This window comes from Gossypium arboreum, chromosome 11 (genome assembly GCF_025698485.1).
Source record: "Gossypium arboreum isolate Shixiya-1 chromosome 11, ASM2569848v2, whole genome shotgun sequence".
Lineage (NCBI taxonomy): Eukaryota > Viridiplantae > Streptophyta > Magnoliopsida > Malvales > Malvaceae > Gossypium > Gossypium arboreum.
The window spans coordinates 523,915-549,430 of record NC_069080.1 but is presented as its reverse complement, the minus strand read 5'-3'; the positions used below and the strand labels follow the sequence as shown (position 1 = coordinate 549,430).

At 31.9% G+C, this 25,516-nt stretch overlaps 5 protein-coding genes and 1 non-coding gene across 7 annotated transcripts; 5 read left to right on the top strand and 1 right to left on the bottom strand.

Moving 5' to 3' along the window:
* The first annotated feature begins 353 nt into the window (after nt 1–353).
* On the top strand, nt 354–425 carry TRNAD-GUC (transfer RNA aspartic acid (anticodon GUC)). Its single transcript has one exon. It is a non-coding gene; the product is annotated as a tRNA-Asp (tRNA).
* Nucleotides 426–2,810: 2,385 nt separating this feature from the next.
* Nucleotides 2,811–5,167, top strand: LOC108456096 (protein PLANT CADMIUM RESISTANCE 6). The gene is made up of 4 exons (XM_017754691.2): nt 2,811–3,705; nt 3,869–3,940; nt 4,556–4,768; nt 4,879–5,167. The coding sequence occupies exons 1-4, from the start codon at nt 2,985–2,987 to the stop codon at nt 4,956–4,958; spliced, it is 1,086 nt and encodes a 361-aa protein (XP_017610180.1). The 5' UTR covers nt 2,811–2,984; the 3' UTR covers nt 4,959–5,167.
* A 981-nt stretch (nt 5,168–6,148) lies between these two features.
* LOC108455362 (probable lipid phosphate phosphatase 4) lies at nt 6,149–10,445 on the top strand. The gene is made up of 7 exons (XM_017753932.2): nt 6,149–6,364; nt 6,471–6,694; nt 7,242–7,329; nt 7,416–7,619; nt 7,713–7,901; nt 8,036–8,095; nt 9,790–10,445. The coding sequence occupies exons 2-7, from the start codon at nt 6,479–6,481 to the stop codon at nt 9,909–9,911; spliced, it is 879 nt and encodes a 292-aa protein (XP_017609421.1). The 5' UTR covers nt 6,149–6,364; nt 6,471–6,478; the 3' UTR covers nt 9,912–10,445.
* Nucleotides 10,446–13,837: 3,392 nt separating this feature from the next.
* Nucleotides 13,838–18,985, top strand: LOC108454621 (probable protein phosphatase 2C 8). 2 transcript variants are annotated; one of them, XM_017753146.2, is made up of 10 exons: nt 13,838–14,200; nt 14,346–14,454; nt 15,225–15,261; nt 15,384–15,428; nt 16,124–16,176; nt 16,798–16,941; nt 17,367–17,450; nt 17,955–18,044; nt 18,154–18,201; nt 18,600–18,985. In XM_017753146.2, exons 1-10 carry the CDS (start codon nt 13,935–13,937, stop codon nt 18,708–18,710), a joined length of 987 nt encoding a protein of 328 aa, XP_017608635.1. In that variant the 5' UTR covers nt 13,838–13,934; the 3' UTR covers nt 18,711–18,985. The 2 variants fall into 2 exon arrangements, with proteins under 2 accessions (XP_017608635.1, XP_017608636.1); XM_017753147.2 differs by having other exon boundaries at nt 14,059–14,200; nt 14,346–14,446.
* An 844-nt stretch (nt 18,986–19,829) lies between these two features.
* Nucleotides 19,830–20,890, top strand: LOC108455930 (uncharacterized). The gene is made up of 3 exons (XM_017754507.2): nt 19,830–20,122; nt 20,235–20,355; nt 20,547–20,890. Exons 1-3 carry the CDS (start codon nt 19,937–19,939, stop codon nt 20,705–20,707), a joined length of 468 nt encoding a protein of 155 aa, XP_017609996.1. The 5' UTR covers nt 19,830–19,936; the 3' UTR covers nt 20,708–20,890.
* Nucleotides 20,891–21,913: 1,023 nt separating this feature from the next.
* On the bottom strand, nt 21,914–24,056 carry LOC108457061 (T-complex protein 1 subunit delta). Its single transcript, XM_017755878.2, has one exon. It carries the CDS (start codon nt 23,814–23,816, stop codon nt 22,215–22,217), a length of 1,602 nt encoding a protein of 533 aa, XP_017611367.1. The 5' UTR covers nt 23,817–24,056; the 3' UTR covers nt 21,914–22,214.
* Nucleotides 24,057–25,516: the final 1,460 nt, after the last annotated feature.

Sequence of the window (25,516 nt, the reverse complement as noted above, 5' to 3'; positions counted from 1 at the left end):
ATTTAATGTATGTTTTTTTACTCGTGAATAGGTACTTATCCATCGTATCGGTTATCCAATTATCGCTTAGAGCTTGTTAGCTAAACTTTAAAAAAAAATCTAACAACCTATTGACTTAAATAAAAACTTTGGAATAGATCAGTAACTTAAATAAAAACTAACCCTTTGAATAGTTTAGTGATCATTTTATAACATTTTAAAGTTTATTGACCAAAGCATAAATTTAGTAATAATTTATTGACCATGGGTGTAATTTACCCATAAATATTTTACCTATATATTATATAAGATAGGACTTGATTTATAGTAATTATCTTTACTTGAGTGGCATATTTGACACCCTCCTCCAACAGGTCGTTGTAGTATAGTGGTAAGTATTCCCGCCTGTCACGCGGGTGACCCGGGTTCGATCCCCGGCAACGGCGATTTTTGTTTTTTCTAGCCAATTGAACTCCCCTTCCTTAAACCTTTACGGGTGGCGCAGCCGCAGCCTCCACCTCTGAAGCCGTACGTTCTTTGCTTCAATAAATTTATTAGTTTTTTGACGGCATTACCATACCATCGGCCATGATAAAGATCCTTGACTTTTGATTTTGGACTAGTACCGTACTTTATTTTATTTATCGATTTCTCATTTCTATTTATCTATAGATGAATGTATGACTTGCCTTGGAAGAAAAAAAGAAAAACGACTATGAAGAAGAATTTAGCTAGGCGCATATCGTGAGCGCATTTGTTTCATGGCAACTACATCTATTGATGACTGAAACTTTTTTGTGTTGTTACGCCATGCTGACTTAATAATTGTCTTTATTTTTTTTAATTATTTATCAACCCAACATTACATTAAAATCAAAACTCTCGCGGACTAAGTTAAATATTTATAGACAGTGTTATTTGAATATAAATGAGAGATAAGATTAAATAATTAATATATAAATAAAAATATTAACTTATTTTTAACAATATTGACATAAAAAATTGTATAGCGATCTATATGTATTTCATACTAATAATATACTATGCAACATCAACAAATAATTTTAAAATTATAAGGGTATTAAAGAAATAAAAAAAGTATAAAGTATGCATAGACTCCCAATCCTATGTGATTTGTCATGTTTAAAAATTTAACATTTTAATTAGTATTTTAGTTTAAAAAAACAATTCAACTGCTTTTTAAAAAATTAGACCGAATTAACAAAAAGACGTGACCAATAAAGGTTAAACTTTTTATTATACCAATTTTTTAAAATTATAATTTACAATTATATCAACCTTTGACATCAGAACAAACAATTACAAGTTTCAGTAGAAAAATGTATAATTACATATGAAACAAAATTATTATTTATGAAAATCATGATCAAATGACAAAAGACTTAAATTTGCAACATAATCAAGGAGATAAATGTAACAATCACAATTGCATAGCTAAAGTGAGAGAACATATTTATCAATGATATCAGCTATAATGACTTTATTTTCTTTTTAAAAATAACAATTTAGTCCTCTTTTCGTTTTCTTAAAATATTTTTAAATGAAAATTGAAAACTATTAGAAAGAGTTCCGTTTGATTATTTCTTATAACATCATTTCAAATTAATGAGAAAATAAATCGGGATTTGACCGATCAAATAATATTTGTACCTAATTGAATTATTTTATATTTAAATTATTCAATTTTATGTTAAATAAATTTAAGTTAAACTTTGTCTTCTTTTTTTTTTTAATATTAACTTCCAATCATATTCAACCAATTCTTTATATTATTAGAATTTGAATTTGTTTCGTTTTCATCCTTTCAAATTTTTCATCCATTATATTTTTATATTGATTTGATTTTAAATTATAGTTGTGAATTTATTTTTTATTTTTACATTTAAATCTTTCTATGATATATGTTTATTTTGGGATTTAAATTAATTTTTCAACTCTATTTGTAAAAATATTATTGTATGTAAAATAATTATCAATATAATTTTTCTATTAATTCAATTTCCTTAAACAATATCTCGATTTAAATATTGTGTATAAACAAAATAGATGATGAACTTCAAGTTTAGCAAATGAACAAAATAAACTTGGAGATTTAATTTTACATTTTACATTTGATTTTATTTTTCTAGGGTGATGGAGTGCAATGAGGGTGGAGACGAGACTAAAAACGTTCAGACAATGGAGTTTACGCGTTAATGTCGACAGTGGCACATGGTTTCCCAGTGGGGTTTCCTTGCCAGCGTTTTTGCCGAGAATCAGAGGAGGTTGAAAGTCTACGCCTTTGGACACACAACTACAGTCAAAGTAAACCCCGCCAATCATTTTAACCCATGTGTCACTGTCACGTCGCCGTAGACTTAATGTTTTATAATCACAAAAGTCAACTCTCTCTCAGGTCAATTCTATTTGTTTACCATCCACTGTCTACATGCAACTTCCCAATTAGCCCATAACTTTTTTTTTAATAAGAGTGTCGAGATAGGATTTGTTCTAAAATTAAATTTGATATTGATTTTAAATATAATTTTTAAAATTCTTTATTAAACTATGACAATTTAATCTTTATTCTAAATCGAGTTTAAAATTTATTATATATTAACCTTTTGACTTTTTTTACCCGTATTTTGATAAATATGGTTGTTTTAATCTTTTCTTAGTTTACATTTATGTCTAAACCTTACAGATTAAAGCTTCCTTGAATGATAGTGTGTATTGTAATAATATTGTAAGATAAAATAAAAAAATTTAAATGCACAGTACTAAAGAGTAAATTCATTTAAAAATGTTCTAAGCCAATAATTCCCATCATTTTCGTAGGCAACTTCGTTCATATTTTATGTTCAAATTTTGCTGCTTCCTCACTCATCTTTTTTCCGCCTTTCAGAATCTTAGACTAATTATAAGTAACCATAGAACCTTGTTTTAGCTATCATCTTCTATCTCACAAGAGAGCACAAAAAGAATAGTGAGAGAAGAAGAAGACAATGGGACGCCCTGATACAGACCCTGAACAAATACAAGCCGAATACGAGCTTCATCCTCAAGAATACGACCCGACCCATGAACCAACTCCGAATGTGGCCGATGAATATCCACCACCACCACCTTATGAAAACAGCAATCAACAAGGCCAACAACAACCTCAATTCCAGCCACAACAACCACCGCAATACCCACCACCTGCTCAGCAACAGCCACGACCACCACCTGCTCAGCAACAGCCACGGCAATACCCACCACCTGCTCAACAGCAGCCTCCGCAGTACCCACTACCTGCTCTACAGCAGCCTCCGCAGTACCCACCACCATCACAACAACCTAACCAAGCCTATCCTCCACCGCAGCGGCCCGCGCCATACCCACCGCAACAAAACATGCAATACAGTCCAGCGTACCCGAGCGGGACGAACCAGCAGCCAGCGGCGGCGGCGTATCCGCCACAGCCAGTACAGTACCCGCCTAAAAGTCCAGCGGCGAATCAGATGTACGCAAATGTAGGACCACAAGCGACGCAGCCTCAGACCGTCTACGCCCCTAACGTAGCGCCACAAGTGTTTCCTCAACCGGCATTCTTGCCTCCTGATCAAGGACAGGGCATGCCGCCTGTTTCACCGCATAAACATGTGGCAGGGATCCCGGTGGGGAATGTTGGTGTTGACGGTTGGCGGACTGGCCTTTTTGATTTCATGGATGATCCAATGAACGGTAAATCTTCTTTAAAGTTTTAAATATCACTGCGGGTTCATGCACACACGTTCTCGCTTCATTTTCCATGCAATTTTTGTTATTATCATGAGTTAATATTTTTTATTCATTTATCATCACATAATTTATAATAATTAATTTCGATTTTATTTTTAAATTTCAGCTCTAGTGACAGCCTTCTTCCCATGTTTGACATTCGGCCAGATCGCCGAAATCGTGGATGATGGCCACACAAGTAAGCATATAGAGACATTTGAAAATATTCTCATTTTTAAATAAATTTTATAAAGGATTTTGGAAAAAAATCGTATATTTAACATCATTATTCAATGGTTTTCATATATATTAATGAATAATTTGATATGATTTAAAAAAGATAAAACTACCTCAATTGATTCTTCTAGAAAAAATAGAGTAATTTAATATCATTAATTTTAAAAGTGAGCAATTAAACACAATTAACCACAATGTTAATATTTTTCATCAATTGTACTTAATTTTGACTAGTATAATAACAAATTTATTTTGATTCTAAAATTCAACAAATTTAGCCTTGGCATGTACATAAATATTACGGGTTAAATTTGTTAAATCAAAATTAAATTAAAAGGATGTATAAACTTTGAGAGATAAATTTATCATTATACCAATTAAAATTTATAAAATTGATAGAAAATATTAATATCGTAATCAATTGTCTTTAATTGCTCACTTTAGAAATTGATGAGATCTTGAATTACTTGATTTTTTAGATAAACCAACTTACTTAATATCGAGAGGTGTTTGGAAAGATTTTTTTATAAAAAAAAAACATGCTTTTTGATCATGTCTATATTAATGGACTCAACAGCTTGTGGAACCAGTGGACTGCTTTACGGTGCAATCGCGTTCTTAATTGGATTGCCGTGCCTAATGTCGTGTACATACAGAACCAAACTAAGAAACAAATTCGGGTTACCGGAAGCTCCGGCACCCGATTGGGTCACTCACTTCCTTTGCGAATGGTGTGCTCTTTGTCAAGAATACAGGGAGCTTCAACTTAGGGGCTGGGATCCTTCTATTGGTAATAATTAATAATTGCATCATGTCTTCTTCTCTTTTTTTTTTTCTAATTATTATAATTAATTATAACAATATTTATTATATCCGTAATTTAAATTATATAAATTTTAGGGTGGCAAGGAAACTTGGCGAAGATGCAGGTGCAACAGCCGGTGATGATGGCACCGATGAACCAAAGAATGATGGCTTGACGATGATGAGGAAACTGCCATTTTACGAATGTTTGCTTTTTTAATTATTTTATGTTTGGATTGGTTTAATTATATGTCAAATGCTCTTTCAATTTAATTTCCGTCGATAAAATAAATTATCTCAACAAAAGCATGTTTTGGTTGTAAAACATAATTAAATGCCTTTTTGGCCTCAATAATGGGTAAATTTCGGTTTTAACATGATAAAATATGATTAATAAAATTTTAATTTAATTGGTAAAAATCAAGGTATTGAATTTTAAGTATTCAAGTTTGAGTTTTATCATGTATAAATATATATGTAAATCTTTAAATCCCATAATTCTATGTGTGAGTTTTAATCTAGTTTAGTAACTTTAGTTTGAATTGTAATTCTTAATTTATTTGTATTGTAATGGTTTAATTTTATATTATGATTTATTGAATAATTTGTTTGTAATATATATATATTCTAATTAGAAAATAAAAATATATGCCTAAAAATTAGGAATGTACAATGATAAAGGCCTGCTCATGCAGCTAGCTATGAACATCTTCCTCTAATAATGTTCTAATATATTGTGGTGCATCTATGAGAATAACTAATTGATATAGTTTCCTTTTTATTGTTTTGGCCAAACAATTAGCCACCTTGTTACTGTCTCTCAATTCATGCCTAAATTTCACTTTCTAATCATTAGTGTACCATTCATGTATTAATTAGACTTCAGTAATTTAACTAATTGGTGTGAATCCATTTCGAATAGTATCAATTAACATTACATTATCACAATCAACCTCTACTTGAGTAAAGCTCTTTGGCCAAACCAACTTCAAGCCTTCAACAACCATTTGTGCCTCAACTTGGAAGACATCATACACCTCTGTTACCATATCAAAACCCATCAACCAATTTTTACTTAAATATCTCACGAATTCTTCTATAGCCACTTTAATAATAATTTAATACTTGTAATTACTCAAACATGTATCTATATTTATACTTTAATTGTAACGAGCATCATTAAAACTTGATGTAAAAACATTGGAACAAAGCTAATAATAGCAACATATTAATCGATGATATAATTAGCAAATTTTAATGTTAGTTACTTAAGTGTCCGAAATGCCATATCCTTACGGTTAAATATTTTTTAAAAAAAGAAGAGAAAATTAATAAATTTATTTTCTTCAATGAAAAATAATGAATGGTGCTAAATGCTAATCATACCAAGAATCTGGGTTATTTCCTTTCATCTCCAACCCAAAATTTATTACTATTTTTTGTTTATGGAGTTGAAAAATAAATTAAATTCTTCCCTGGAGCAAAAGATCAAATAGGAAAAAGGAAGGAAAAAAAAAACCTTTCTTCCTCTCTTTGCCCTTTGACTCCATTTTCAATATTCCACAGTTATCATCCTCTTAAGGTATTTTATTTTTATGTGTTTTAATCATCAATATAGGGTGTATCGAAGATACTAATATTTGAATTCTAAATATTTCGAATAATATGATTTTGATCATTGTTTCCAGTTGGAAAGATGACAGAGATATTGTTGGGAACTCATACGATAAAATCCCATGGAGTCAAGGTGGTCAAAGCACATATACATAACTGGCTAATCCTCGTAATTCTTGTCGTCATCGACGGTTTGTTGAATTACGTCGAGCCCTTTCACCGCTTCGTCGGACAAGAAATGATGACGGATTTAAAATTCCCTTTCCATGAAAATACCGTTCCGGTGTTGGTCGTACCGGTATGCATGTGTATTGCAACTTCAAGATTTTCCTAAAATCATTAGTAAAAATAGACATATAATAAATTTAGGTAATGATGTTTACTGTTTTTTATAAATTAAATTTCACTATTAATCTTTTAAAAGAGTTTATTTAAAAGAAATGTTAATTAAAATATTTTTCTAAATATATTGTCATGGCATTATTGTTTTATATGTCACGTCAATAAATAATTCAAAATTTATAAAATTATAAAAATTCAAAACATGACAAAATTATAAAAATTCAAAACATGTATATATATAGTTCATAAAAATTCAAAAAATTGCATGAAGTACACGTTGATTGTCATACGAGTTTTCATATTTAAAATCTAACGTTTAAGTAAGCATTTTCATTAAAAAAAGTAAGTCAACTCTATTTAAAGGTTGATTGTCAAATTCGATATTTTTAAAAGTTGTAGGTTAAATTTAACTAAAATAAATAAGGGTTAAATTGTTAAAAGATATAAAAATTAAAGACTAAATTTACATTATGCCAAAAAAAAATAGTAACACATTTTTACAGGTTATTGCAGTATTGGTGCCTTTCATTATTTTTGGTGTATACTACTATTTGAGAAAGGACATTTATGATTTTCACCATGCTATACTAGGTATACTTTTGTTTCAATTTAAGTTGTGTTAACACAATATGGTCATTGTTTTTACTCATTGAAATGCTTTTAAACATGCAACTTAGGCATTCTGTATTCCGTTCTTTTGTCCGGAGTTATTACGGACTCGATCAAAGATGCCGTCGGTAGGCCGAGACCGAATTTCTTTTTTCGATGTTTCCCCGATGGGAAGGCTGTGTTTGACCAAGTTTCAGGGGATGTTGTCTGCCATGGGGATGCAAAGATTGTCAAGGAAGGATACAAAAGTTTCCCTAGTGGTCATACTTCATGTAACGATCTGCGTGCATTTGTAGATTTCCGGCTGAGTTTCGATCATGCTTCGAGGAAACATATAACAGTTTTGGTTTACCGATCATATGCAGGGTCCTTTGCAGGTCTTTGTTTCCTTTCGTTGTACTTGTCGGGAAAGCTCAGAGCATTCAATCGCAGAGGCAATGTCTCAAAACTTTGTATCGTGATTTTCCCGGTACTTGCCGCTGTTCTCGTGGGTATTTCTCGAGTGGACGATTACTGGCATCATTGGACGGATGTTTTTGCCGGAGCTCTTATAGGTGTCTCCCTCTTTCTCTCTCTCCCATTTTACAGTAAACTTGGACTTAAATGATTTCCCATTGATTAATTGACGCTAATTAGCATTGAAATAATGAAAAAAATGTTCCTTTTTTTTTTTTTTTGATTGATGCAGGAACGTCCATGGCAGCATTTTGTTACCTGCAGTTCTTTCCCTGTCCTCATTATGAAGATGGTATGTCTCTACACATAAATTTTATCCTAGAAATGTTGCTATAAATATTATATGCAAATTAGGAATGTGTATCTCGCATTCAAGGTATTTGCAGCACTGCGATATATAAACATTTATCTTACCCGGATTTGTACTTGATACATACAGATACGGATATGAAATTATGATCCTTCACATACATAACTTTAAAATAAGTATATTTGTGTTGGATGCATACCTATATTTGATGCCCACTTATTGAGAGATCTTTAACTTATTTGAGAGAAGTCTTTAAAATATTTTTTGTTCGGAGCTAACGAACCCTTCAACATGTCTAATATTATATGTAGTCGAGCTAGGTTTTAACTTTTGACTCTAATGAGAGCCAAATGATTGAAGCTACCTAAAAGAATTATGGATTTATCATAGTGGGAGTGCTTTATTGGGCTAGACTGTGCATGGCAGACAATAACCTACTAAGGAAATGTGAATATTTGTGCTTGGTTGGGTTTGAGTTCGTGGCTTACAACATATAGGGAACTTGTTGACAACTACACCACTAAGCACTCTAGCGTTCTATGTGTTGTATGGCACAGGCTTAAATACTATCAAGTGCAAATGATCACATTTTCTTGGTAGGTAGTCGTGCGTCACACATGATCTTGCCCACCAGTGTGTTATATGTTGTTAGGTACGAATCCAAACTTTATCAAGCACAAATGCTTGCATTTTCTTGGTAGGTGACCATGCACTATGCATGGTCTAACCTAACAAGGCATTCCCACCCTATTGAATCAGCTACCTTTTTAGTTAACATTTAACATTGGAGCTCTTGTCAAAATTAAAAGATAAGACCCTAATTGGAGATAATACCAAATGTATTGAAGTATTCATTGACTTTAAACAAACGACACTTCGTCGTCTAAAAGAAATAGAAATCCTCAACACTACTCTAAGATTGAGTAAAATAGATTAACCGTGAAATAGTAGCATTTTAAGATGGAGTTGAACATGCATATTGGAAGGACAAGTTTTATAAATGAAGTTGGGTTCAAGTATTTTGTTTCCGCTTACAAACTTCGATCACTCTATTTTGATATGCATAATTTGCATATTTAACCTTTATAATTTGATATTTTCAGTTTATGTAGTTTTCAAATTTTAATTTGATCAAATGGTGGTAGTTAAATTTTATCATTTTAAAAATCTTATACAAGAAGCATATTATCACATGTATAATAACATATCAATTTGTTATGTAATTGTTATTTTCAGCATTATTTTAGCTAATGGATTTAACAGCTATTATTTGAGTTAAGATTAAATTTTAAAATTTGATGAGTATTGGAACTAAAAATAATCAAATTATAGAACAATGACTAAATCTAAACTTACAGGACCAATAGCAAAATTTGACCTAAACATGTTTAAGTGCTACCATTTGGTTCTGGATTGGAATTCCCAAGTTCGAAATGTATAAAGATTAAAATTGAACAAGTTAGAGCATAGAGACTAAATTTACAACTTATTTATGGTACAAATACTAGCAAAAATTGACCCTTTATTTTCATAAGGTTTTCTACTTTGAAGTTTATAGATACTATGATCACATGATTTATTCATATGTTGCATGTTATTTTCACATCTCATTGTATAATATCTCGTTTTAGTTCTTTTTTTTTGGTATCATATTCATTAATTGTCTGAACAATCAGGTTGGGCACCTCATGCATATTTTAAGATGATTGCGGAAAGACAAAGTGGTGAAAGTCCAGAAAGCACAATCAGATCTCCAAACAAAAATGAATCTAACGATATTGAAACACAACCTATGTGATGAGTAGAATCAAAGTCCAAAACCATATTAACATATTGTTAAGTGAATGTATGTATACGTGAATGTCCACGTAACATATAGAGTTCACCAAATAAATGCAAACAATTGTACTAATAATATCTGTGTATGTCTCATCTCCTATGCCCTATATTATTCGTCATGTCTCGAAACAAAGGAGACGGTTTCCGCCTGTTGCGGGTTGTCTTGAATTTAATGTAGACGAGGAAATTTGGGACGTGCGGTGGTGATTTTTATAGACGAGGAATGTAAGTTACTTTTTTATTCCCCGAACCTTGGGGAATGTTTGACTCCAATTTCATCGATGTATGGGTAGATGAGATGGCGGCTATCTCGTAGTGCTTCCTCTGTATGTTACTATTGACAATGGGAATATTCAAAAGTTTTGAGATCTATTCATCGTTATATTAGCGTTTTGTTAAGATTGTAGGGATGCAAAGAGTCGAACTGTTGGGCTGAAGTCCTGCTAAAAGCAATCTATGTTCTTAGTTTGCTTTATAGCTAATGCCTCCTTCATCTAGCTTTTTGTACCTTTCTTTCTATGATTAAGCACGACGATGTTAAGATATGATAGTGTTTGAAGAGATAATCATAATCACTTAAAAAATTAATTTTCAATAATAATAATAATAAAATTATAAATTTTTGAATAGGTTTAATTAAAATTTTTATTTTAGAATATCTTAGATTAAATTATTAATTTTTTAGACCTAAAATATAATGGGGACGAATGTTGCTAAATTTATTGTTACTCTAGAGTTGACACATTTTACTCTACCACCCACTCCAATATCTTTATAAATGTGTAACCTTTTCGAAAGACAAGTAAACATTTAAACAAAATTCTTCAAATAAAAATATTTAAAATAAACTATATTAGCTTTTTTTTATTACACATTTTTTACCTTTCTAATAGTTACATATACAATGATAAAATAATAATTTTATATAGGGAAGCGACGCATGGTGGGAAAGCAATTTTTATAATCACATCATACCCACAGTAAAAGAAAATAACAATTCACCTCATCTTATCCCACTCTAAATCGATTTTTAAAAAAGAATTCGTTCCATTCAAAGTGGATCGATTCAAAATCATAGAACAATTTGAGCTTTACCATTCTTAAGTCCATGAGTACTTTATAAAAGTACTGTATTTTTTAAAATTATTTTTTAAAAAATGGTAAATTTTCTCTCTAAAAAGTGATCCCACCACGTCAAATAGTGATTTCATTTTGCATATGACATGTGTCACACATTAAGTTTAAAAAATAATTATATTAGATCAAATTGCCATGTGTCAAATCCCCATGAAACTACCACATAATTTGGTGATTTTAAAAAAAGATGACACCTAATAATTTAATCTATTTTTTTAAATTATAAAGAATAGCATGTGTCAAATACATAATAAACTCGTCATTTGACATAACATGATCACTATTTAAAGAGAAAACCTATCATATTTTTCTAAATAAAGCACCCTATTTTTTTAAAATAGTACATTTTTATAATAAATTGAGACCACGAAATGTTATATTTCATAAATAATTGCATTAAAAATTATACTTAAAAATTTTAACCTTCAAAGAAGATCGCTTGAAAGATCTGCCTATCTAAGGGCATAGGCAGCTCTACTCAATTATGCCATTCACAACCTAAAACAATCAACTTCATTTATATAAACAGTTGGCCACATTAATTTCTCCATCACCCAATTTCCCCTTTTTAACTTCACCTTTTTAACTTCACCTTTACACCTATACTTTTTTTTTTATCATTCAATTAAATCACTGATCTTGATACCCATTTTCTTTTTGTTCACAAAAAATAGTTTATATTTTGCTTATACTTTTTTTTAGCTCAGAATGCCATTGTCCACCTTAATCTCTCTATTACAAAACAAGGAAACTAGCAAAGTCCCAATGTGTCTGAACATGATGAAGAGGTACAAGAGGAGGAAAAAATACCAAAGGCTGAAACATACTGTACTCAAGCACGAAGATGAAGACAACGAAAAGGTGTCGATGTTGGAAAAGTCGTGTCGGCGGGGGACCGGCGAAGCGATGGTTCGGAAGGTTCCGAGTTTGCCTATTGAATCATTGAGGAAATGGAGAGATGCTTATGTGGAAATGATGCTATGTTTTGCTGCACATGTTAAGCAGCTTAATAATAATGGTAATGTTTATTTGTTTAAGAGATTTCCAAAGCCTAAGTCCCAATGTTTAGTTGATAATTAGTAAGGTCAACTTATAAGGGAGAGTGGGGTTTTAGGGGTTTTTTCTTTCTATATTTCACTTATATTCAACAGTTAATTCGAATCCATGTAATGTTGATTAACATTCTTTGTTAATCATTTAGTAGTATCTTTTCTTCTTATTTTTCAGCCGGTAATTTAAAGAAAATTATCTTTTAATAATAAATATTTTAGTCTTACTTAATTATTTTTAATAATATATTGATTAAATTAATTTATTAATCAATAAAAAGCTAATTCAATCCTATTGTATAATAGAGAGCTTGCTAAATACTTTTATGATTTTTACCCACAGTAAGTTTCATGAGTTGTTTCACTTCAATTTGAATATTTTTTATACTTGTTTTATCATCATTTTAATCAATGATAAATTTCATCTTTTCAAAAATAAAATAATTTAATGAAATTAATTTTTAAAAATTAAAATATAAATTTACTAATAATTTAATAGTATTATTGGATGGAATTCACCCTTAGACACACGTAATTAATCAACTTTCTAGAATCCTATTTGCCAAAGCAAAGAGGTATACACAAGAAAAGTAATGTTTTAGGTAGCACAAAGATAAAAATTAATTTTAAAAAATTAAAAAGTGCCCATACAGAAAATAATAATCTTTCAAATAAAATAATTTTGATTGCTAGTTTTGTGATTGAAAAATGGGTAAAAATGTAACAAACTTAAATGTTTGTTAATTGTTGTTTAGAAAAATAAAATTGAAAATAATAAAATTATATTATTAAGAAAATATCATCCTCAAATGGCAAAAACTCTATTTTCCTCGGTATTTTTACTAAAAGGATCAATATATCATTTAGTACTTGAGTTTGATTTCAATATTCAATTTAGTACTTAAAATTTTATCTCAATTTGACACCTAGATATATCTTCAATGTTCAAATTTGATCCTTAGAACAAACATTATCACGTGAACTAATAAATATTTGATACTATGCTCTGGTTGAAACACTTAATTGAAAAAGAAAAAAAAAACTCATGTACCAAATTGAATATTAAAACAAAACACAAGTACCAAATTAAAATAAAGGGTAAACTACAACTAAGGTCACTAAGCTATTGGTAAGTTTAAGATTTGGTCACTCAACTTAAAAAAGTTACAAAACGATCATTGAACTATTAAAAAAATTTATTTAAGTCACTGGATTATTAATTTTCTTTTAAAGTCTAGCCAATGAACTTCAAGAGACGATTCAACGATAGATACGTTGGATCAATAACCATTAATAAATAGAAGAACATATCTTAGACCTAAGTTTAATTAACAATCAGTGTCAGAGATTGGAGAAGAATGTTATTTGGATTTTAACTCGCAAATTCGTGACATTGAAAGTTATTTCATAAAAAAAAAATAGAATTGTAGAAGAGAAGGACAAATAGAGTTTTTCATTGGTGCAGATAATGTGAATATAAAAGGCCATACAACAAGCATTTAACAATCCAATGTTTTAAATGAAAACTTTCAAATAGTTTTATGACTATTTTGTAACTTTTTTAAAGTTGAGTAATCAAAATGTAAATATAATAATAGTTTAGTGACCTTGGGTGTGGTTAACTAAAGTACCAAATTGAATATTAAAATCAAACTCAGGTACCGCACAGTATATTAACCCCTTCAGCAAAGCTGTACCAACAAATACTAGGCTCCTCTCACTCTTCATTCGACGTCTAGCAAAAGGAGTTGCAGTTCCACCCGAAAAAAGCCATATTTGGCCTTATCTAAGCCACAATGAGAACCACTAGCTCAAATACCCAAGCGGAGGGCTCAAATTCGGAATCCAATCTCAAGCGCCAACCTGAAGTTGACGATGACAGCTCCGATTCGGCGGCAAAGAAACCCAAAGCCCAAACTCCAGTTCAAGAAGAATCAGAAAAGGAAGAAAAGTCTTTGGAGATAGAAGCTGACGTGGCAGAGGATAAAGGGTCGAGGCACACCATGGAAGATGCTTGGGTTATCATGCTCGATGCTACCCTAGATTCGCCTGGAAAATTAAGGTTTTTAAATTTTATCCCATTGAGTCTCAAATTTAAATTTTTTAGCTGTTTTTTGAAGCTATAATCGGTGGCGGATATTGTGAAAGAGCAATAGTCTTTTATGCTTTTGTCTAAAGAAAAAAAAATTATTTTGGCGGATTCCTAGATGTGGGCACTTTGCAATATACGATGGGCATGGAGGGCGGTTGGCGGCGGAGTATGCTCAGAGGCATTTGAACGCTAATGTTGTTTCTGCTGGCTTACCACGTGAGTTGGTGTGTTTTGCTTGGTCTAATTTTAAACATGTTTGATTTTTTGATGCGTTTGTTTGAATTCGGATTAATAGATGATATAAACATATACATATATGTTTGTATGTAGGTAAGAATCTGTATAAGCATATATGTGTGTAAGAATGTGTGTCTGTGTGTGGTCTAATTTTAAACATGTTTGATTTTCTGATGCATTTGTTTAAATTTGGATTAAGAGATGATAGACATATATACCTACCTACGTACATACATATATCTCTGCATGATAGGTAAGAATGTGTACAAGTATGTATGTATGTGTGTAAGAATGTGCGTGTGTGTCTTAGGCTACACAAAGGGAGGCACAGCCTCTGGCATCCTCATATTTTAACTTGAGAGTTGAGACCTCCTAGTTGGAATCTCTAGTTCTAACCACTTTGATATATTAGAAATCTTGTAGCTACTAAGTTACCATTTATTTTCTTCATGGATAGATGAAAGAATGAATTTGCCTTTAGTTCTCTCGCTTACTATTTATCTTTTCTCAAAATGAAGGCTGTTATCTGCCATTGTAAAGCAAATCACAACACTTTTGACAATTATTTTTGATGACTTGTTAAATCTTATGGCTACCTTACCATTTTATTCTGATATTTTATTATGTGATTCCTTATAAATTCCATCAGGTGTTACAGCTTGATACTACTTGCAGCCAACTGTTTATTTTTTATGTTTGAATTGTTTGTATTGTGTTGTAAATAATTTACATCTCATTGTGCTCAATGATATTACAGTTAGACGTGAAGGCTGCCAAAAGAGCTATTCTTGATGGTATGTTACATTTTACATGTATCATTTATAGTATTTAATTTTTGCTTCTTTTTTTCTTTCCCAGCTTTTTCCTTCTTGTTCTTCATTTAAGATTTTTATTTGTTTTCTCTTTGCTAATCTAGGTTTCCGGAAAACTGATGAGGATCTACTTAAAGAAAGTTCTTCAGGTACCTACGTTAGCTATTTGTGCAGTATTTGCTATCTTTATGGTTTCCAGGGGCAAAGCCGGAAAAACTTGCTTTGAGGGTGGGGGAGCAGAGATGAATCATAGAATACCATTTTGTTTCGTTTTGTGTGTTTCACGTTGCATCAAGGTTAAAAAAAAGGAAAGGTGGAGCAAAAAGACAAAAAATGCTTACAGTTATGAAGTGCAAAACACTACAAACCCCTCCCCTTTCTCATTTTCTTGTTTTACAAAAATCATTTGTGTGACTGTCCTAAAATAAATCTCCATAGCACGAATGTGGAATCTCCTGTTTATTGTGGTGGGGTAAATGAACTTCAGAACCACCTATGGTATTGTTCTTCATGTGGAATTTCTTTTGGTTTTCATCCTTTAAAACGGTCAAAAAAGCATATGAAAAACTCCTAAAGTTTTTCCTTCAAGATTGCATTGTTAATTGAGCAAGATGATCTGTGGTTGTATTACTCCCAATTGTGAGGGGGAAAATAATATATATTATAGTTTAAAAACTAATGACCCTATATACTGCCAGGAAAATTTCTGATTTATTTTGTTGTTTCGTCTTTATAAATTAGCCGTTCTAATTCTTGTAAGCAGGTGAAAACTGAAGAGGCAACAACTTGATCTACTTTGTTACAAAATTTATATTTACCTGAAAGTTTCTTTCAATCTTATCAGGGGGATGGCAAGATGGTGCTACAGCTGTTTGTGTGTGGGTGATTGAAAAAAGGGTAATAGTTGTCAATTGTGACTACAATTATTTCAATAATTCTATTATTTAACTGGAGTAATTTGGTTAGAATACAATTGGGAGATGGGTGAAAGTATCACAGAGTCTCTTGTATTAGGAGTCGGATTGCATTTTGCCTCCTTTACTCAAAAAATGGGCAAATTAATCTCGACATGTAGATCAAAGAGTAAACTGATATTTCTGTTAAAAATTTTATCAATTTCTTCTATTAAAAATTGGCAGGTGTATGTCAAAATGAGGTACACATATGTGTAACTCTCTGGTTATTCCATCAGCCACGCTAGTTTTCCACAGTAAAAATGGATGAAATTTTTGACAAAAGTACCAGTTTGCTCTTTAATCTAACATACATAGACTAATTTGTCCATTTTTTGAGTAAAGAGAGCAAAATGCAACCAAACTCCTAGCACAGGAGCTCAATGGTACTTTTACCTTCTGAGATGCATGCTTTTCATCACTTTATTGAAAAGTTTTAATTAACCTTGGGAAGGAAATTTTACTTTATTACTTTTCCTTATGCTCTCAAACAATTATATTCTGTCAAATATTTTTTCCTTTGAGATGTGCTTTTGATTAATTTTCCTTTGCATGTAATTCAAAGGTTTTCATTGCAAATATTGGGGATGCAAAAGCAGTAGTAGCAAGATCCATTGACGGGTCAGATAAAGGAAGTGCATTGAAGGCCATTGTTTTGACCAGGGAGCATAAAGCCATATATCCCCAAGAACGTGCTCGCATTCAGAAGGTAAAGATTACATGGAGGGACAGAGCATGGTACACTATCTTGATCGTTAAATGATTACTTGGTGGACAAACAATAGTAGAATAATTGTAGTCATGATCTAGAAATGAGCTTAAATTTTGACCTTTAATTATTGAATGGACTAGTGTTAAACAATGAAAGGTACTCTTGCATGAAAATGGATGCAAAAGTGGAACAGCCAAGTCAGTAAGTTGACTGGTTTTATGGGCCGAATCATAATTTGATATCGGTTCTAGGAGTGATTCTTTCTTTTCCCTTGCATTAAGTACAGATGTTGATCTTTTATGAAGTCTTGGAATGTCATCTTTTGAACTGCATGAAATTACAACATAATGTCGAACGCTGGGTAGTATTGTTTCGATCTATGTATTCTTTACACCTTACAAGTGTTCTGTATTGTTTTCCAGGCTGGTGGTACTGTGGGTTCAAATGGACGATTACAGGGGCGTCTTGAAGTGTCTAGGGCATTTGGAGATCGCCAATTCAAAAAGGTCCATTCTGATTTAGTGATAGTTTACACCATGATTCACATAGCTTTATTTTGAGGTAAAAGTACTATGGAGGCCCCTTACTAAGAGTCAGATTGTATTTTGCCCCTTTTTGCTAAAAAAAAGGGCAATTTAGTCTCTGTATGTTAGATTAAAGAGTAAATTTGTCATTTCTAGTAAAAACTTCATCAATTTCTACTGTTAAAAAACTGACGTTGCTGCCAAAATAACCAGATAATTACATGTGGCATGCCATGTGTACCTCATTTTGACATACAAGGATCAATTTTTAACAGTAGAAATAGATGGAATTTTTAACAGAAGGATCAATTTGCTCTTTGATCCAATGTATAGGGACTAATTTGCCTATTTTTTAAGTGGAGGGGATAAAATGCAATCCGACTCCAAGTACAAGGGCCTTCATGATACTTTTACCTTATTTTGATCGTTTTTATTTCCTTTAAATATTTGAAAACTTGGTATCTTAAAGAAGTAAGCAAATTGCAGGTTGGTGTTGTTGCTACTCCAGATATTCATTCTTTTGACCTCACATATAGAGAACACTTCATTATTCTTGGTTGTGATGGCCTCTGGGGGGTATGTCTTCTTTTAGTTTCAACATCCCAAATCATATAATATCATGGTCATTTATGTTTTAAGTCTTAAAACAATGTTTTAATGTTGTTTTTCAATAAAAATGTTCTAGGTATTCGGACCAAGTGATGCTGTTGAATTTGTTCACAAGTTACTGAAGGTAAGGAATGGTTTATCTTCTTTCCTCTATAACTAGGTGTTGATGACAAATAAGAGATGGTTCACACAATGGAAGACGTGCGGAGAGCCATAGGTGGAGGAGCTCTGTTCTTATAGTGTAAAAGGGGTCCAATAGGAACATAAAGTCTTCCCAAGGCTAAGGGCAAGATTTTATAGGTGAGGGTGATCGTCTCCTAGCCTTGGGCCTTGGCATGTGTATGGATGGACCCTGGCTCAACCACAATACTGACCCATTAAGGGGTCTGTCGGCTTCAGATGAAATGGGATTGTCATGAGGAACTTGATTGAGTTTGCTATTCTCTATTAATGGTTATGTGAAGTGCCTCATTATGATGTCTGGTTGTTTATATCTAATGCTTTCTGAAACATGTTATGCAGGAGGGCTTACCTGTTACAGCCGTCAGTCGCCGTCTCGTAAGGGAAGCTGTTCGTGAGAGGCGGTGTAAAGATAACTGCACCGCGATTGTTATTGTCTTTAGGCGCAAGTAATTCTGGCATTTCAACAATTGTAGTTTCAAGCATGCTTTGTTATTTCTTTTTTGATTGCACAAACTGCAAAGAGTGTTCATTAGCAGATACTATGCCAAATCCACTCAGTTTTGCTTTTTCATGTTAGTTGAAATAGACTTTTTCTCTATTCGACTTGTATCAAATATGTTGCTTGACTATTATTATTAGTACTTATGTCTAAGATTCGAACACATCTAGACATGGTTATGCAGATATGACCTTCAAATGTATGAAACTCTTATTTTCTTGAAAAACTTGAACAAACCGTGTTAGATATATACTTATATCATGTCGAAATTAAATATATATTTTATAATTATAAAAGTATAATTTCATTATTAAATATTTTATAATTTTTATTATTTTTATTATTTTAAAATTAAAAGTGTAATTTTATTATTACTAATTTAAAATTTATAAATTATAAAAATTTTAAATGTCATTGCTATACAGAGGAGAAGAATAGGTCAAACTTGTGTTCTTTTCTATGACAAATTTAGTTTTTAAGGTTTTACAAATTTGAGTCAATTTGATCTTTTATTCTAAAAATAATAATTTTAAATGCTTATAAATGATGTAATTTGATTTAATTTTAAATTTTAAAAAATAAATTTAATTCTAAGAATTTCAACACTTAGAATTTTAATTTTTTTAAATTTATTTAATTTTCTTCTCCTTTTCTTTTTATCTTCTTTGTCAAAATTCTGGAAAACAAAATTTGACATTCAACATTTACAGGAGCCATTACTCCTTGTTCATGTACCATCATGTCTCACGTGTTTTTAAAATATACATATTATTTTCACATTTTAAAATTTTATTTTTACATTTTTTGAAATATTTATATGTTATATAATATATTTTAATTAAAATAATATATAATATAATTTTTTAAAATGAGGGATGTGATGTGTTTTAACAGCACTCATATTATTCAATTTTAATTTATTGATTAAATATTTATTTTAAAAATAATAATTTGAGTTCATTTTATTTTATTTTTAAAACGGTGAGTTAAATCATGTAACAAATAATAATTTAAGTATTAAAATGAATTTTAAAAAATAATTAAAGTGAGAAAAAAAATATAAATTAGGGCCAAAGCGGGCATTAAGCTGAAACTTTAAATGACGGGAAAGAGGGAAGGGCAAAACACTGTGAGTAAAAACTGAAAAGGAGAAGAACGAAAAGACAAGCTTTAAAGGATGCAAGGCAATGAATCAACAAGGTTAGTATGTTCAATTTTAGCAATGGATCAGTCTTGTTTCTCTTACAAAGTTTGTCGTTTTTGCGAAACGCCTGTCCCTGATGACACGCCGGCCGAGTTTATCTGCAAGAATCGCAAATGCGCCGGTCGCCGGCGCAGTTCTAAGCGACTCTTCCGCTTACTCGTATGTCCATGTCTTTCTCTTTGCATTAACTTTGCTTTTCGTAAACCATGTGTTTCTGGGTTTCATTGAAAGGCAATCATTTGTGTTTTTTTTTTTTTTTGGCTTAGGGCAGTTTTCAATTGGAACAGAGACAAGGGTTATGAATGTTGTAGCTTTTGATAGGGCTGCACAAGTGATCTTTGGTTGTTCAGCTCAGGAATTCTTCGATTTTTCAATTCTACACCCTTGTGCTGGTAATAATTTTTTTTCTAGCTTTTTCAACAACAATTGTGATGTTTTATCAACTTTTTAAAATATTGGGTAAATGAGCAGATAAGTTTAGAATTATTTCCTTTTTTAGATTGATAATTACTAATATATTGTTGTTTGGAAGCTTTGGGTGTTTTGAGCAATCATGGAGTTTGTCTTTTGGTTCATAATACAGTTAAAATAGCTAGTAAAGTATTGGTGGGAGAATTGTTGAAAGTGACATTGAACACACCAAAAAGGGGCAAAGCAGAACATCTTCGTATGACAAACATCGTTCCAATGAGTAGCGATTTTGAACCAGTGATTGAGACCCTGAAAAAAGTTGATTGGAGTTAAAAGTTTCTTAATGTCATATTGTTGATTCAGCCGGTAAAGGAGATTTTGTGAAGGTTTTCTTTTTGGGTATATTTTGTGGGTTCAATCCGAAGGAATATTGTGGAGCTTGTATCTTTTTGTTTTCAATGTTTAGCAGTGTATGTGCTGGAATTGGTTAAATGAAGTTTTTCTAGTTGAAATTAAGTGCTGCAATGTGGTTTAAATGGATTATCAGCCCTCATCTTGCTCCTTCGAAATCAAAGTTCATTGCGTGTGTGCTCCAATCATTTTTCACGCCAAACGCATTGTTTCCTTAGACCATTTTGGAACTAGAGGTTTAAAATTTTGCATATTTATATTATATTTTTTCCATTGACAATTTAATTTCTATTAATTTTTGACACATTTTAGTATTGTGTTTGTCGTGTCATGTCCAAACATCATCCATACTAAAAGCTACAAAAGCACTGCTGCTGAAATCTTCACATGCCTACAATTTTAATGTAAAAGCATGTATAATAAACAATAATGCGAGAGTACCCATCTAAACCTACCGGACTCAATGTCGAATCAAATGTATATTTTTAATTTTTTCTCTTAAGTATATATATATATTGTACAATGATGATTTGAACCCTCCAAAAACATGATAAGATGCCAACTACGTTGCTCGGACTCTTGATTTTTCATACCTTACCAATGTTAAGGGACTTATATTGAACGCATTTTCAGACTCAAGTATGGAGATACGACCCTCCAAATATACGATAGGATGCCAACTATATTGTTCGGACTCTTGATTTCTTCTTGAAGTAATTATTATATCTAACACTTATTTCCAACATATGAATACGGGGATATGACCTTCAAATATCCTCCAAATACATTGAAAGGTTTACAAAAATCTAACCATACAGCACGTGATGATAGAGAAATTAAATGTCTGTAGCTTCAACATATGCTCCAACTATTCATTATTATTGGAGTACCCGTGTCCAACATTCGGATATAAATATTGGGGTATAACACTCCAAGGACCCTCCAATGCATGAAAAAATTTTAAAAATTAAACATTCCTGTGAAAGAAACGGAACCATATCCAAAACTGACATTCGGGGCAAGTAACAAAGGCTTCAACTTATAGTAACAATCATATCACTACTTTATTATAACTATTACACTTAAAACTTATTAAACAATCACATCTAGTATTCCAATCAAAACATGTTGTATTGAAGTCAAATCTGCAAAACATTAATTCTCATTCTAGAGAAGTGCTTGAATGGCAAGATGTGCATGCTGCATGTGTATCGTTTCATTGTTCACCAAAAAACACAGCTTTGAAAAGAAAACAAACAAACAAAAAAGAAAATTCAAGAAAAAGCCACCATATAATATCCTCGATGAAAGCAAATATTTGGCAGTAGATACCATAGTCGAGTCTAGAAAGAAACAAAACCACTAATTCAAATAGCCAAAAGATGCAAAAGATAACTAGAGAAACACATATCATCTCCAGAGCATGAAATTACCTAACATTAACGATATCATCAATCTTCAAAATCATTCTCACACACTCTGTAGCCAGTGTAATTGCACTTGTGCTTACAAGCAAAGGCTGCACTACATTCTCCTCCAAGATATTAGTAATCTGTCCTTTCCTCACATTGATCCCAGCATTGATCTCTCCTTGAGCATGTCGATTCCTCAGCTCAGTCACAATAGCAATAGGGTTCAACCCAGCATTTTCGGCCAACGTGTAAGGAATAACTTCCAGTGCTTCAGCAAATGACCTCACACAATAGCCCTCCATACCATGCAACACCTTAGACCAAGCACCAAGCTGCCTGGACAACTCAATCTCCGGAGCACCGCCACCGGCAATCAAAAACCTCTTGCTAACCAAACACCTAACCACACACAAAGCATCATGTAAACTCCTCTCGGCTTCATCGATAACTAACTGATTTGAACCACGAATCAAAACAGTAGTAGTCCTTCCCATATCCTTAATCCCAGTAACTTTAACAATTTTCCCATCACCAAGTGAAACCTCCTCGACAAGATCAGCATGCCCCAACTTCTCAGCTCGAAAATGCTCAATATTAGCAATAGGCAAACAATTCAAGGTCTTGGTGATAAACTCAATGTCCTCCCTCTCAACGTCCTTAATAACCATAATCTTAGCTTTGGCCAGATAATGCAATGACAAATCAGTAACAGCATCCCTCAAAATACTCTTTTGAATCAACAAAACATTACAACCCGTTGCCTTGATCTTCTTAATCATACCCAAAATGTAATTCCTTTCCTCTTTCAATATCCTATCCATTTGAGTATAATCTGAAACTACAATACTCTGTTCAATGTCAGTTTTAGGAGGGGAAATTTGAAATTGAATTACCGCAATTTTTGCGTTCTCCATTCTGGTTGGTCCTCCAGCTGCATGACTCGCTTTCTTATCAAAAACCAGCCCTTTAACTAACTCAGTATCGTCCACGGTTCCGCCCAGCTTTTTCACAATCTTGATGTCTCGTAAATCAACCATATCCGGTTTTGCTGGATCCACGACCGAGAGAACTGAATCAACGGCCAACGGTGCCAGTAGAGTCGAATATTGGCTAACAACCTTGCTGTTCAACGAAGTGCTGGCGGATTTGATTAAAGATTCACGGTCAGAGATCTCGAGAGGGACGGCCATGGCGGTGAGTACATCGACGGCTTTAGTCGAAGCCTTGTGGAGAGAATCAGAGATAACAGTAGGATGGATACCATTGGTAAGAAGCAATAAGCACTGTTTAAGAAGGGCGCCGGCGATGACGACAACGGTAGTGGTACCGTCACCGGCAGCAGAATCTTGCGATTTAGATAAGTCTACGAGCATTTTAGCGGCGGGCTGGAGGACTTCCATCTTGTTCAAGATAGTGGCGCCGTCGTTGGTTATGATGACTTCGCCGTTGGCGGTCGAGATCATTTTGTCCATACCTTTAGGACCTAAGCTAGTTCGAACGGCGTCGGCAACGGCTCGAGCTGCTTTGATGTTGGCTTGGCGGATGTCTTCTTTGCGCTTGTTGTCAACGTACGACTCTGTCTTGGAAGAGCGCGGCTGAGCTGCTGTAACGGCTGCCATTTCCGGTGAGTATGGAAATTGATTCAGTGGATCGGAGGTGCAGGGAAAAACACTGGAATCAAGAGAGTTCTAGAAGAGTGGGATCGAGAGAGTCGAGTTCCGATATTAGAGAGGGGGAGACAAAAGTAGCAAGGCTTCTCGTATTTGATTTTTTGGGGTTTAGAGGGTTGTTTGGAAGTTGCCAAAATTATTTGGAATTGAGGTTGCTTCACAAGTGTTTCTATAAGGTAACCCAAATGAAGCCTTAGCTTAGGGTTTAGAGGGATGTTTGCCTGAGCTTTTTAGTTTGGGTGAATTTCATCCGATGTCACTAATCTATTAATAAATTTATATTTTAGTTACTTAACTTCCAAAAGTTATAAAATAATTGTTAAATTATTAGAAAGTTTTATTTAAATTTAGTAATTGAACAATTCAAAACATTTTATTTAAATCATTGGATTATAATTTTTTCTTAAGTTCAACTAGTGAGCTACTAGTGACGATTTGACAACCAAGACAATAGATTAATAACAATTGATGAGCAGAAAAATATTTTTAAATCTAAATTAATCTAATGGTTAGTGACAAAATTATAGAAGAAAGTTATTTGAATTTTGGTCAATAAATTCATGAAAAAAATTTGAATAATAGATAAATAAAAATAAAAATATAACTTTCAATTCATGTAGACTATGCAAATGGATAATGTCATACAACAACAATTTAAATGAAATTTTTGAATTATTTCTTTTTTTCATCCGTTTTAAGGTCCATTTCAAAGTGAATATCACCTCCAATAATGTTATCTCCAAAGTTCAAACTTACATATTTTTTGAAAATATAATATGTGTTGTCATTACACTCAACATGAATTAACATTTTTTCAAAATAAATTAACATTTTTCATTGTATTTTTGTTCATTTTCAATTTCTATTTATTGTAAATTTTCTATTTTGCTATTTTATTATTTTTAAAATATTTAATTATTATAATTTACATATTTTATTTTCTCAAATTGATAGACGCATAGTTTAAATTTTAACTCTATTATTTCGATTATAACCTGATACAATTTTAAAAATTTACACATTATATTCTAATGAAATCCAAGTTTAGATTTAGAGATAAAAATTGAAAACTACTAATTTCTTAAACTAATATAAAACTAATAAAGTTTAAGAACCAGATTTATTATGCAAGTAAACTCATGCAAGCTGAAAAGCACTATCTCCAACTTTTGTGGGATAATGGTAATAAATTGGGTAAATTACATTATTAGTCAATTAAATATTACTAAATTATTTTGTCACTCAATTATGAAAAATTATTAAAGGATAATTCAATTATTTAATCTCATCTTTTTTATTAATAGATGGACAGCTTTTAAAATTGGTATAATAACAATTTTAGCTCTCGACATTTATATATTGTGTCAATTTAGTCTTTATTCTAAAAAGTTTAACCTTCAACATTTACACATTATGTATCTAGTCTTTTTGCTATTTTGCTTTTCTTTATAACCATTTCACCTAAAAAGAATAAAAAAATTACTAATTAAATTTGATTGAAAATATACAAAAAAACAAAACAACTAAAAATCCAAGATAATGTAACTTTCATCTTTTTCTCATTCTTTAAGAATTAATCCTTAATGTCACAAATAAAAGTAAAATTGTAAAAGAAAATTAAATTACACAATATGTAAATATTGAGAGTT

Excerpts from the sequence above, each read along its gene's own strand:
- LOC108456096 (XM_017754691.2), top strand. The coding sequence starts at position 2,985 with ATGGGACGCCCTGATACAGACCCTGAACAAATACAAGCCGAATACGAG. Across the intron at positions 3,941-4,555 it reads CGTGGATGATGGCCACACAA|CTTGTGGAACCAGTGGACTG; the intron begins GTAAGCATATAG and ends TGGACTCAACAG. Across the intron at positions 4,769-4,878 it reads GGGCTGGGATCCTTCTATTG|GGTGGCAAGGAAACTTGGCG; the intron begins GTAATAATTAAT and ends TATAAATTTTAG.
- LOC108455362 (XM_017753932.2), top strand. The coding sequence starts at position 6,479 with ATGACAGAGATATTGTTGGGAACTCATACGATAAAATCCCATGGAGTC. Across the intron at positions 6,695-7,241 it reads TTCCGGTGTTGGTCGTACCG|GTTATTGCAGTATTGGTGCC; the intron begins GTATGCATGTGT and ends ACATTTTTACAG. Across the intron at positions 8,096-9,789 it reads CTGTCCTCATTATGAAGATG|GTTGGGCACCTCATGCATAT; the intron begins GTATGTCTCTAC and ends CTGAACAATCAG.
- LOC108454621 (XM_017753146.2), top strand. The coding sequence starts at position 13,935 with ATGAGAACCACTAGCTCAAATACCCAAGCGGAGGGCTCAAATTCGGAA. Across the intron at positions 14,455-15,224 it reads CTGGCTTACCACGTGAGTTG|TTAGACGTGAAGGCTGCCAA; the intron begins GTGTGTTTTGCT and ends ATGATATTACAG. Across the intron at positions 18,202-18,599 it reads TTGTTCACAAGTTACTGAAG|GAGGGCTTACCTGTTACAGC; the intron begins GTAAGGAATGGT and ends CATGTTATGCAG.
- LOC108455930 (XM_017754507.2), top strand. The coding sequence starts at position 19,937 with ATGCAAGGCAATGAATCAACAAGGTTAGTATGTTCAATTTTAGCAATG. Across the intron at positions 20,123-20,234 it reads AGCGACTCTTCCGCTTACTC|TTTTCAATTGGAACAGAGAC; the intron begins GTATGTCCATGT and ends GGCTTAGGGCAG. Across the intron at positions 20,356-20,546 it reads AATTCTACACCCTTGTGCTG|TTAAAATAGCTAGTAAAGTA; the intron begins GTAATAATTTTT and ends TTCATAATACAG.
- LOC108457061 (XM_017755878.2), bottom strand. The coding sequence starts at position 23,816 with ATGGCAGCCGTTACAGCAGCTCAGCCGCGCTCTTCCAAGACAGAGTCG.